Source organism: Kryptolebias marmoratus, linkage group LG1, assembly GCF_001649575.2.
Source record: "Kryptolebias marmoratus isolate JLee-2015 linkage group LG1, ASM164957v2, whole genome shotgun sequence".
NCBI lineage: Eukaryota > Metazoa > Chordata > Actinopteri > Cyprinodontiformes > Rivulidae > Kryptolebias > Kryptolebias marmoratus.
In genome coordinates this window covers 20,385,140-20,397,439 of record NC_051430.1, presented here as the reverse complement: position 1 = coordinate 20,397,439, position 12,300 = coordinate 20,385,140, and the positions used below count along the sequence as shown (strand labels likewise).

At 39.9% G+C, this 12,300-nt stretch overlaps 3 protein-coding genes across 5 annotated transcripts in view; 1 reads left to right on the top strand and 2 right to left on the bottom strand.

Annotated features, from left to right (window-relative positions):
* The window catches only part of agtpbp1 (ATP/GTP binding protein 1), a 28,943-nt gene extending 28,189 nt beyond the window's left edge, over positions 1-754 (bottom strand). The window contains exon 1 of one of the 2 annotated variants that reach the window (XR_005233233.1): positions 624-754. The gene's annotated coding sequence lies outside the window, so the exon portion shown is untranslated. The remainder of the gene's footprint in view (positions 1-623) is intronic. The other variant, XM_017413831.3, reaches the window with a different exon arrangement.
* Positions 755-884: 130 nt separating this feature from the next.
* On the top strand, positions 885-10,552 carry naa35 (N-alpha-acetyltransferase 35, NatC auxiliary subunit). Of its 2 annotated transcripts, XM_037975892.1 has the most exons (23): positions 885-1,018; positions 3,334-3,459; positions 3,551-3,584; positions 3,798-3,912; positions 4,067-4,141; positions 4,493-4,660; positions 5,099-5,165; positions 5,281-5,324; positions 5,403-5,453; positions 5,712-5,795; positions 6,480-6,594; positions 6,915-7,093; positions 7,314-7,373; positions 7,500-7,606; positions 7,943-8,009; positions 8,222-8,320; positions 8,494-8,672; positions 8,767-8,903; positions 8,997-9,064; positions 9,143-9,283; positions 9,386-9,508; positions 9,905-9,985; positions 10,165-10,224. In XM_037975892.1, the coding sequence occupies exons 2-23, from the start codon at positions 3,339-3,341 to the stop codon at positions 10,222-10,224; spliced, it is 2,175 nt and encodes a 724-aa protein (XP_037831820.1). In that variant the 5' UTR covers positions 885-1,018; positions 3,334-3,338. The 2 variants fall into 2 exon arrangements, with proteins under 2 accessions (XP_037831820.1, XP_024861181.1); XM_025005413.2 differs by lacking the exon at positions 885-1,018 and having other exon boundaries at positions 3,339-3,459; positions 10,165-10,552.
* Positions 10,553-11,521: 969 nt separating this feature from the next.
* The window catches only part of LOC108234501 (kallikrein-11-like), a 12,946-nt gene continuing 12,167 nt past the window's right edge, over positions 11,522-12,300 (bottom strand). The window contains exons 3-5 of the mRNA XM_037977703.1: positions 11,997-12,127; positions 11,758-11,900; positions 11,522-11,671 (exon numbers count right to left, since the gene is read on the bottom strand). Of these exons, the coding sequence (XP_037833631.1) occupies positions 11,522-11,671; positions 11,758-11,900; positions 11,997-12,127 (424 nt within the window). The remainder of the gene's footprint in view (positions 11,672-11,757; positions 11,901-11,996; positions 12,128-12,300) is intronic.

The following is a 12,300-nucleotide window of genomic DNA, read 5'->3' as shown; positions in this document are numbered from 1 at the left end:
TCTTTTTGGCCAGCCTTTAAAAGAAATCTAACAACGCAGAAATCTGCAGTAAGTCCAAACAAATCTGTAACCTATAAACTTGAACAGTTTCACTTCTACCATCAGGCCTCCACAGCCCACCATCATCATCATCATCCTCTCTTGTAACTGATACAGCAGGACGACCTGGTGATAAGGTCAGTGGGCTGAGGGGGGTAACAGTTGTCATGGCAACAGGTCAGAACCGTCGACGTGAACAATAATAAACCTAATGCATTAAAACATATTACACGACTATGGTCAGAATACGCTCTCTTTTTTTTAAAAAAAAAGATGAAGCTGGCAAGTTATAAAGAACGGCCGCTGCTGCTAATGGGCTGAGATAAACATGGAAACACTCCGGCGCGTTTCTTGCGTGTATATCCAGGACGTTAAGCCTGATAACCGGGCTGGAGCGTGTGGTCGCTGCACCTGCTGGGGCTGGTCACTCATTAACGGCCGCCGCTGCGCCAACGGCCAGGCCAGCGAACAGGAGGGACATGCTAAGAGTGGAGCCCAGTGCTGAAAACACAGCTGCTTTAACCGAAGACAAAGACTCGAGCGCTAATAACAAAAAGAAAGAGAAAAAAAAGAATTTTACTAACCTGTTTAAATAGAACTGTCGTCCCGATAAGACTGGACCAGCAGGAAGATAAGGGAAGTCAGCTACTGTTTGTTGCTTGATACGCCCTGATTATGATGTTGTGCTGCGAGCGGAGACGCTCCAGTAAATAACGCGAGAGTGGCGATGTCTTTTTTTTTTTCCAGTCTTGGCGTAAAAACAAATTTCTGGACGAGAGCATTTGCAGTTTATAATATCTTTTATAAACCGTTTATTATCTCCACCGTCCAGTTTCATGAACTGGGGGCATTTTCTCGTGTTGGATTTTGGTCGTTATTTTGTTTGGACTACAAGTCCCAGGTTGACGGTGGCTTGTTCGTGACGTATAATTTATGCGCCAGTCTGTACAGTTCGAAGGAATTAGTACTTAATACTAAGGTATGTGCTGATTTATAACGATTCGGTGATTTATGATCGACAATGTTCGCGTTTTCTATATCACATGAAATGTAAATAACAATAAAAATACAATTATTCTGGCTTTCGTTCGCTATAAACACGCATTGCGGCAACATTAGCTTGTTTGCACACACGGTGTTCTAGCTAACTAATTTTGATATTGTGAGAGCATACTAGCAAGAAGTTTATTAACTTCTTGTAACAGTGTATGATATATAAACAATCGTTTGACGTTTTGGATGTAATATTAAAAGGGCATTTGTGTACCTGCGTTTGTAGTGCGAAAAAGAGCGCGTTTACTTTGGTATATTTGTTTGACATGCTGGTTCTGGTTCTCAGCATCAGTGTCGTTTTTAAAATGTCATTGTTTTAGAGTTAGGGTTAGGGTTAGGCCACAGATTGCAGGTATTTCATGCTGTAAACTCTATGTGAATGTAAGTGTGTTATTAAGTTAAGAATTGATAAATCTGTGTTACAGAAAGTCTTTCAAAACCTATCCTTACCTTTTAAAGTATTGACACATCCGTTGTGTTTAGGGTACTTTTTAGATGGCAGTCTACACCCTTTTAGGCTATTACCAAATCTTCTTAAGTCAACAAACAAAACACAATACTATTTCTGATGAGCCACTAGATTATTATACTCTACATTTTCAAATCTCATTGAATTAAAGTCTGATATGTTTCTCAGACATATACCTTCACTGTCAAATTGACCCTGAGGAATATATTACTATACAATTACACTTTGTTACATAAAGTATTTTATATACCCCATTATGTGCAATACAGTATAATATTTACTCTTAACTTCATCAGAGACAACTAAAGAAATGGGCCAGAAGTAAAGTTGCTTGTCTGTTTTAAGTTGTCCCCTCTTTATCAAAGTATCACGACTTGTAAAAGCTTGTCACGACTGTAATTGCCTTTCAGCGACTGATTGGAGGATTTTTGTTCAATCTTGGGCTGGTTTGTGTCTGCACGTTTAAAAATTCTGAAAAATATTTAGATCCTTGGGGTTTAAGAGAAATGTCAGAACTTTAAATCTGTACATCCTGAGGATAATTATTGTTTCAAAAGAAGCAACTCTATTACTGAAACGTTCCTTGTTTCAGCTGTTGCAACACAAAACCAAAGCATAAAAATGTATATATAAATCACAGAATAAATCTTGTTTTCCATAAAATACTGACCTTTTTACTTGTAAGCTTAACCTCCGCTCATTACAACCCAAAGGTTTTCCTTTTTTTAACCTTCATCAATCCACAGGATGCGTTTCCTAAATGCACCAGGCTTTTCTAGACGCTCATTTGTGAGCTTTTTGACTCTGACATTTGGGGTCAGGATGTTGGAAAAGTTTTGTTTTGACAACTTTTCTGTGAAGGTCAGGATTTTTTTCTCACGTCACTGACTGTGCAGCAGAACAGTTCACTGTCTCTCCAGAGTCTTTTGACTCCTCTTCAAGGTCATTTGTGGACAAACAGGGAGTTTTGGTTTGGCTTCCCAGCAGTCCTACTTAAATTGTATTTTTAATAGATTGTGTATTGGCATTTGTAGTATTCTTCTTTTTTGTCTTTTACACCTCAAACATCATGTTGATGTTAACTGTCATCTCTTTATTAATTACAGATTGAATTTCCTGAAAAAGATTTTATTAACATTCATTTTTCTTCTTTGTGGCCACATTCATTTTCCTAAGTCACTGCCCACAGTTGGCCTTGGCAGATTATGGTTTTGTCTAGATCTTAGGAATATTTATAAGTCTTTTGTAAACTCTGATAATGAACAAACACAAGTCCTAACAAGTTAACAAGTTAATTGAAGGATGAGTCATTGGTACATGTTTTCTGAGCTCTCAGATTTCCCAGCTTGCCTTAACTTGAAAAAAGGAGTTTATAAAACTAACCCAATAACACAATTTAGCTAAAAATGTTTGAATTGTAACTTTTTTATGCCACTTTGGAGCTCTGAACTTTTCCTGCTTACTGTAACATAAACCTTGTCTTGTTGTTTTCATTTTATTAGGAGCAGATATTTTTAAAATGTGCTTGTTTATCAACCTTAAAATCTGGCTTAAATCTGGTCAATTTTACCAATTAGACAGGTTTAATAAATTGCATCAGTTATTTACGTTTTACAGAGCTATAGCTCTGGATTGTATAATTATTCAAACATCCTAACATTTATACTCACACTCATCAGAGTCATTTTGAAGGTAAATTAGTACCAAAATAAGACAATCTGCTCCACACTGTAACATCTAATGCCTGATTTTCTTTGGCTTTTCTTTTTTAGTCACCATGGTGATGAAATCATCAGTGGAGGATGATGATTCTGGCTGGGTGCTGGGCATCCCAGAAAAGATGAAGAACAATGCCAACTGGGTTGATATTACTCATGAATTTAAAGGAGCCTGCAAAGGTAAAAAAACAAAACAACAAAAAAAGGAAAATAAAGAAAACAGGCTTTGTGCCTTCCTTCTGTTCTCATCCTTGCTGTTTTCTTCACACAGAGTTGAACCTCGGAGAACTGCTTCATGATAAACTGTGAGTAATGACCAAAGGCTCTCTAAGGCTACATAAATGGGACCACCTTTAGACAATAAGCTGTAGCTACTTTAAAATCGCAGAAATACTGATTTTATTTATTTATTTTTTTTCCCCACAATTTTTGTCAATTTTAATTTTTATTTGCCGCAAACATCCTCATTGCTTATACTTGAGAGTTGATCCGAGCAAGCGTTTTGTTGCTTTTTGCAGGTTCGGCCTGTTCGAAGCCATGTCAGCTATAGAGATGATGGATCCAAAGATGGATGCCGGGATGATTGGAAACCAGGTCAACAGGAAAGTGCTCAATTTTGAACAAGCAATTAAGGTAAAGGGGGTTAAAACACAAAGCCAGATTTTCTGGATCTTGAGTCATCCTTTTACGCATCACCTAATCTATACTTATTTGTCTTCAATATAAAGAAACACAATGAACCAACAACTTTTAAGTGACTAATATTACTCTCTTATATTACCTGTAGGAAGGTGCTATAAAGGTGAAAGACCTTAGTCTTCCTGAGCTCATTGGGATCATTGACACGTGTTTCTGCTGTTTGGTGAGTTTGGTTTATTTATTTTTTTCTTGAATCAAATTGCCTATTTTTAAGTTGCTGTCATTTTTGGGCCTCTAAACCACTGGTTAGGTAACTGCTGCTGTTCAAAGATTTTCTAAAGGGCCACTTAGATGTATATAATATAGACTGTATTAGCAGAATCACCTCACACTGAGAGATTCATAATGAATTTTGGCTGTTTTTATGTGTCTCATAGGTGGTTTTTTTTAAATATATTAAGCTTTTTTATCTTTAGATGTTAGAAATAATTAGTTATTTGGAATATTGTGTTATCAAATCTATAGTAAGCCACGATGCTGTTGTTTGTTTGTGCTTTTATATGTGTATATTTAGATAACGTGGCTGGAGGGTCACTCTTTGGCTCAGACGGTGTTCACCTGCCTGTATGTCCACAACCCTGACCTGATTGAGGAGCCGTCCCTTAAAGCTTTTGCCCTGGGCTTACTGAAGGTGTGCGACATCGCTCGGGAGAAAGTCAACAAGGCGGCTGTGTTTGAAGAGGTGAGCCGGTTTCTGCACACGCTGTGCCGCTAAATGCGAGACTCCAGGTCGGAGAAGTTAGAGTGGAGGCTGCTCGGATAAAGCCCGGGTGAGCAGAATAAAAAGCTGGCTGGAGTGAACTTAAAGCTGTCTTTTGGCTCACCTGTTAACAGCGGAGCTGCTCATTGACAGGCGGGCCCGGCCGCGGCTCTACTTGGCAGCTCCCAGGTGTGAATGTGTGACACTGTGTGGATATGTTCGGGGTGTTATTTCTTAGAAAAATAATCCCATAATGATCCAACATTAAAAAAAATGATTCTTTGAAGATTCAAATACATAATTTTATTAGCTAAACAAATAATTTAATATTCAAGTATGTCAGAGTGACCTATTTTTTAAAGAGATAACATTTTGATCTTAGTGTTTTAATGATAATTTAACCTTTTATTTTTCATACAGGAGGATTTCCAGGCCATGACTTATGGTTTCAAGATGGCTAATAATGTCACAGACTTGCGTGTGACAGGTCAGTATAATTACAGCATACACACTGCAGACAAGTAGAGTATAATATGCTGATTCAAACAGTTGTTTCAGACAAATAACAAAGTCCATTCTCATCTTTTTTCGCATCTCATCAGGTATGCTGAAAGATGTGGAGGATGAATTACAGAGGAAAGTTAAGGTACGTGCTCTCTATAATTACCGTTTCAGTAAAACGCAGACGATGAAAGTGAAGCTTGTTCATTTTGTTCTCCCTCAGAGCACACGCAGCCGACAGGGGGAGCAGCGAAACCCGGACGTCGAGCTCGAAGTAAGTTTGAAAACTTGTCAGCGTGAGCTGCAGCTTTAGGGCACAAACCGTTCAGATCATCTTAAAATGGTCAAAGTCTACATGCTAAAATCAGACTCCAGCAAAAACACCTTTTGTTGTTGTCAAAACAGAATTTTTAAGTCTTTTTTTTTATAGTTTCTTCTTTCTTGTAAAGCTTTAAAGACCAGTTCAGAAACAGCTATTTCTTAATGATGTTTACAATGTTGTTTTATGTCTTTTTTTTGTTTTTTGGTCCAGCACCAGCAGTGCCTGGCACTTTTCAACAGAATCAAGTTTACTCGCCTTCTACTGACGGCTCTGATCGCCTTCACAAAGAAAGAGGTAAAACAGATCAGGCAGCGCTGAGGTTAGTGGCAGCTCTCTGTAGAAACATAACTACCTGGAATGTAGTACTCCAGACTTTCTGAAGGTCTTTCAAAGTTTTTCTTTGGCCTTTCAGACCTTGCACCTTACCATTCAACATATTCTGTAGTATGTGTTTTAAAAATCAAAATGTTGGACTAAGGAAAAAGTCTCGAACCCAAAAAAAGTATTTAAAGCACACGAGAGATGCATCATCCTTTAGTTGATCATCTTCTGTGTGTGAAGTTTTCAGCTACGAGCTCTTTGGCATTGCCATGTTGGTGCTAAAATATTATTTTATGTGTCAAACTGTGTTGTCTTCTGTATTTTTCATAGATTCGCCTAAAGAAAGGGAACAAATTGTGTCTCTGTGATAGGCTGCTGGTAATAAAGAGCCTAAAGATTGTATTATAGGTTGGATCTTTGGTGTTGAAACAACACTGGTGACTCACTTGAGTCTAGGAGGTTTTTTTATGACATAATTATTCACAGGTCAGATTGGTGCTTTTACTGCTGAGCAAGACAACTTTAAAAGATAATAATTCTGGCTTTTTGGTATCAGAATATGAAACAATGTACTGCGCAGCACTGCGTGTATATACATCTTACCGACGTGGAAGACGGTGTTTCATGTTCCGGTGCTTGTGTTTGTGTTTTTATCAGACCAGTGCAGTCAGTGAGGCCCAGAAGCTTGTGGTTCAGGCGGCAGATCTGTTGTCGCCCATTCATTCCAGTATCCAGTATGGCATCCAGTCACAAAATGACACCACTAAAGGAGGTAAAACGCACACACACACACACACACATACACACGCACACACTTGTAAACCATCAGGTCAAGCTCATATTTTGGAGGTTGGATTACGAGCTGCTATCTTTAGGACTGCAGCTGCAACTTTTGTTTATAGAATAGTTTTCTAAAACCATTCAATGTAAGTCTGACACATGCCTGAAACTGGATACACATTATAGATGGTTTTGTGCTGCACTCATCCTGTTTTGTCAAGGTTATTTCTACCTTGTTCCTTTTTTTTTTGCTAGGTTTAATTTAAATATGACATGAGTTTTTGGTTTTGTGTTGTCTTGTGAATCTTCCAGACCACCCCATCATGATGGGCTTTGAGCCTCTCGTTAACCAGAGACTCCTGCCGCCTACGTTTCCCCGCTATGCCAAGATAATTAAACGGGAAGACATGGTGGCTTACTTCAGCAAGCTCATAGAACGAATCAAAACAGTGTGTGACGTCATCAACACCACAAACCTGCACGGCATACTGGTAAACATCACTGTGTTTGAGCTGTGATTAAAGAAGTTAACTATGTTTTTAATCTGTGTGTAATTGTGTTTGTTGAAATCAAGTAGGTGGAAAATATTTTAAAATCTTTCTTACGGGCATAAACATAGCTTTTAGTTTCTATATTACTCCATGCTGTATGTAAAAGTTGTGTGATGATGAAGGCTCTCTGATTCAGACCTGAATTTTGTCGTTCCGTCAGGATTTCTTCTGTGAGTTCAGCGAGCAGTCGCCCTGTGTGCTCTCCAGGTCGCTTCTCCAGGTGCGTGGCTTTCATACCTCTGAAGAATTGTTAATATTTATCCAACTCAAACACTGAAACTGTTCGTTGGTGGCCGAGTTTCATGCTGTCGATAAACTAAACTGTATTTGTTTTCTGTAAATCCAGACAACGTTCCTGATAGATAATAAGAAAGTGTTTGGCACCCACCTGATGCAGGATATGATTAAAGACGCACTAAGATACTTTGTTAGCCCACCTGTCCTCTCCTACAAGTAAGTTTACAGTTAATTTATTGATTAATCTGGGATCTTGAAATCAGCTATTCTTTATTTTTTGTCCTTTTTTCAGTTTCCTAATTTTGACTGAGACTGTTTCACCTGCTTTGCTTAGTTTTAACCTTTGAGAGAATTATTTTAATGCTCTAATTAGAACTTCTAAGCCATCAGAAACACTTACACCCTCAGTCCATTGGACTCAGCTGAATCTGGGCCTCTTTTTGTGATTTTACTGTCAGCCTGAAATCATCTGAAATGCTGCCCACTCTGTTAGCTGTTAGCAACGAAGCGTTACCTGTTATACTTGAGCATCTTGTGTGTTTTTGTGTCCAGGTGTTGTCTGTTCAACAACCACCAGGCCAAGGACTACATCGACTCCTTTGTTACTCACTGCTCCAGGGTGTGTTACCTTTACTCTTCAACATGTGCAGATTTTGAGCGTTTTGGACCTGTTGTTTTGTCTGCAGCTTTTTAGGGATTCCTGTAACTTCAGGGCAAATTGTCAGATGTTGTTTTGCTCACAGAGAAGTTAGTGAAAGCCGCACGTGGTGAGATGTGATTGCATTACCTAACGTTTCCAGCTCTGCTTGTTGTTTATCGATGTGCGTGCAGCCTTTCTGCAACCTCATCCAGATCCACGGACACAACCGAGCTCGGCAGAGAGACAAACTGGGACACATTCTTGAGGAGTTCGCCACGCTGCAGGACGAGGTGAGCTTCAGCTTTGTGGTTAAACGTAAAACCACCGATTCACAAGTTAGTGAAGACCAGATTCCAGAGTTTTTGTTGAATGATTATAAATTCATTGTACCTTCACCCATACTTACAACAGTAATGAGTTAGTTATTTGTCTTTTTATGTTTTATTTGTTGTGTTATCTGCAGGCTGAGAAGGTGGATGCAGCGCTGCACAGCTTACTGATGAAACTTGAGCCTCAGCGACAGCATCTAGCCTGCCTCGGCACTTGGATCCTCTACCATAACCTGAGGATCATGATTCAGTATCTTTTGAGCGGTTTTGAACTGGAGCTGTACAGCATGCATGAATACTATTACATCTACTGGTAAAAAGACTTTTTGTTTGTTTATTTTACCGGTTTTATCTGGGAGCGTCGAACAAAGGTGGTGTTAAATCTGCCTCCCTTTTGTTTGTTTCAGGTACCTGTCTGAGTTTCTTTATGCATGGCTGATGTCAACTCTAAGCAGAGCCGACTCCTCCCAGATGGCAGAGGAGCGCATTTTGGAGGAGCAGCTGAAAGGACGTAGCAGCAAAAAGACCAAGAAGAAGAAGAAAGGTGCGTTAGATCTCAGCGTGGAAGTGAGAGCTTTATTTCTGCCTTCGGCCTCTGAGCAGATACTGATACTGACGGTTTGAGGTTATTTTTCAGTTCGCCCTCTCAACAAGGAGATCACAATGAGTCAAGCGTACCAGAACATGTGCGCTGGCATGTACAAGGTAGGCGCCCATTAACGACCCCTTGTTACCCCGTTTTTTAAGTACACTCAGAAATAATTCCTCCTCCTCTGATGTCAGACCATGGTGGCTCTGGATATGGACGGGAAGGTGCAGAAGCCTCAGTTTGAGCTCGACAGTGAGCAGGTTCGCTACGAGCATCGCTTCGCCCCCTTCAACAGCGTCGTCACGCCGCCGCCTGTGCACTACATCCAGTTCAAGGTACCGTTTGCTTCCGGTAGACCCGCTCCGTTTCCCGTTGTTTCTCCTCCTCACATTTTGTTAACGTTCTGCTCTGATCGCTGCTCCTCTTCCCTGTTTCAGGAGATGTCGGATCTGAAGAAGTACAACCCTCCACCCGGCTCTGCAGATCTCTACCTGGCAGCTAGCAAACACTTTCAGCAGGCTAAGCTCATCCTAGAAAATATGCCCAGCCCCGACACTGAGGTCAGGAAGGGAAACTGTCACTAAAATGATTTATTTCTCTTACAGGGCAACATTTTGATGTCCAGGACTTTAGTTTTTTTGTATTATTTTCTTGTTTGAAATCGTTTTGTTGAAATAGTTAAAGCACAAAAGTATAAAGTAGTCATGTAATGCCCAATTTAAGACAACTCTTTAAAGATGGAAAAGGACATTGATAAGCATCTGATGAATTAAAAATACAGCTAAATAATTAATTATAGATCCATAAATAATTTCTAAGTTTTTCTAAACCCTTTGTTGTTTTAACCCATGCAGCTATAATAATGTAGAATTCCACAATATATTTTTTTTTCTTCTGCTGCATCTTTTTTTCTGGCTCTTGACAATCAGTAACAAAGTACTGATTATTAATTACAGGTGAACCGCATATTGAAGGTGGCCAAACCCAACATTGTAGTTATGAAGCTCCTGGCTGGAGGTCACAAGAAGGAAACCAAGGTGACGCGACACACACACACATCACACACACATTACCTGCATTAGTGCCACTTCTTTTAGCTTCAGTGGTTACACATAATGTGAACGTATTCGGATGCGGTGATGATTAATTGCCTGGCAGTTTTAAGTTATTAGCACTTCGTTGGAGAGAAATTGAGTTTATTTTCCTGCATTCTCAGGTGCTGCCCGAGTTTGACTTCTCAGCTCACAAGTATTTCCCTATTGTGAAGATCATCTGAATCTTCCCTTCTCCTCCGGGTGGCTGTCTCCCTCACGTGAATACAGTGTGCAGAGGTTCTGACCCTGTCCACATCCGAACAACCTTTTAACGTCCTTTAAAGGAGCATCTGACACTTGTGTTTATTGTCCACATGGAACCAGACCAGGAAACTCAGCTGGACCTGAATACGAAACAATATCCACACACGCATTGGTGGAAGTTTGAATGCGTGTGTTTACGTGGGTGTGTGATTCTTACAGTTTGTCGGATGGAAACTGCCCTCAGAACAGTCCTGTAACGAGTGTTTTGACGACGGGTGCGCATCATTAAATCATATGAAACCTTTCTTTCTGTCTGTTTTTATTTTAACGCCACTGCTGAGTCTGACACGGACCTCAGTGAGGTTTTTGGACTTTAAAATACTAGATTGAAGTGTATTTTAGACACTGACAGAACAAGGTATCAAGAAAGACCTCTGAGTGTTCGTGACTTTTTTTTTTTAACCTAAAATTAGTAGTTGCATTTTCTTGGTGTAAAACATGACACATTTTTTAATGAGTGAGAAACTAAAAGTTATTGTTAAAATTAGTCATGTTTTCCTGACTGTTAGGTATTAGGTTTGCTCAATAAGAGGACAAAGGAGACTTTTAAGACTTGCTGGGAGAAAACTAACTTCTGCATTAATCTAAAGCAGGGGTAGGAAACCCTGGTCCTCGAGGGCCACTATCCTGCATGTTTTCCTTGTTTCCCTGCTCCAACACACCTGATTCAGTGGTTTAATCACCTCTTCATGTTCTGCAGAAGCCTGTTAATCACCCATTGATTCAAATCAGGTGTGTTGGAGCAGAGAAACAAGTCAAACATGCAGGATAGTGGCCCTCGAGGACCAGGATTGACTACCCCTGATCTAAAGAAACGCGTATGAACAGTGCTTGAGTTTTTCTTTTAGGGTTACCTGGTGCCTTGTGTTTAACAGTATTAGTCTTATGCAAAAGCATCCTGCTTTATTTTCCTCTGCATGTCTTCCTCTGCCTCCGTTCTTAAATTTAAATTGTGGTATTTGTTCTGTGATGTGATGCTGGACATCGTGGTGTAATTTGTGCCTGACAAAGGTTAAAGTACAACCTGAATTTGAAAGTGGTTTCTCAGTTATTCAAATACACTCGATAACATGAACTCTGGTCAGCTGTATACTTGTTTTATTTCAGGAGGGGGGGAGTGATTGTTAAGTAGATAGTTGGACCAAAATAAGAAAACAGGCATAAGAGAAATTAGTAGGGGGCTTATATTTATGAATTTTGACCTCTGTGGTTTTCTTATTGGTTCTTCTGCATGGTTTTAGAAATCCAGTCCTGGTAGCCACAGATACTCAGCATCACGATGGGGTTTGCACATTTGTCCACGGGTTCACTGACAATTATTCCATATAAGTCATGATTGAACTCCACTGCTGAGCCTGCATCACTCTGAAGCACACAGAGCATAGGTGTCATTGCTTTACATGTTGGACAAAAAACAGATGAGACGTATAGAAAGATAGCAGTTTGCTTACAAAGCAGGAGGCCACTCCACTTTTCGAGGCACACATGGTGCTAGTTTCATCGCTGTGGTACTTCTCTCCTGGTTTATCATTCTCGCCACACTCAGAAATTTCTGTGACCGCACATCTCACTTCTTTGCTAAGCTTTGATGATCCTGGGGGTTTAAAAAGTCAGAAATTCAGCAAACGCTTTCAAAAAGTACTTTTTCTTTTTTTTTTTTTTAATTTCTGGTTATTTTCAGCATTCACACCTAATTCAGCTGGTCCCATGCCTCCAATCCTTACTATCTGTTCGTTATTCAGCTTTGTGCAGCTTCCTCCGGTAGGAAGACTGATAGTGGGAAGTTTTGTAGGCACTTCCTTTTTCAGTTCTATTTCATCCCTACTGACCGCCAGAGGGCGGTGCTGAAAGCACTGAATGTTCCCTTCGCGCATGCGCAGTTCGAGTAATAGTATCAACAGAGTCACACTTGTGACACATCGGATGATCAATCAGAGGCTATATAGCCTGACGTCATCCGAGGCTCTGTTCCTTTTTTCTTCTCGCATGCGGTT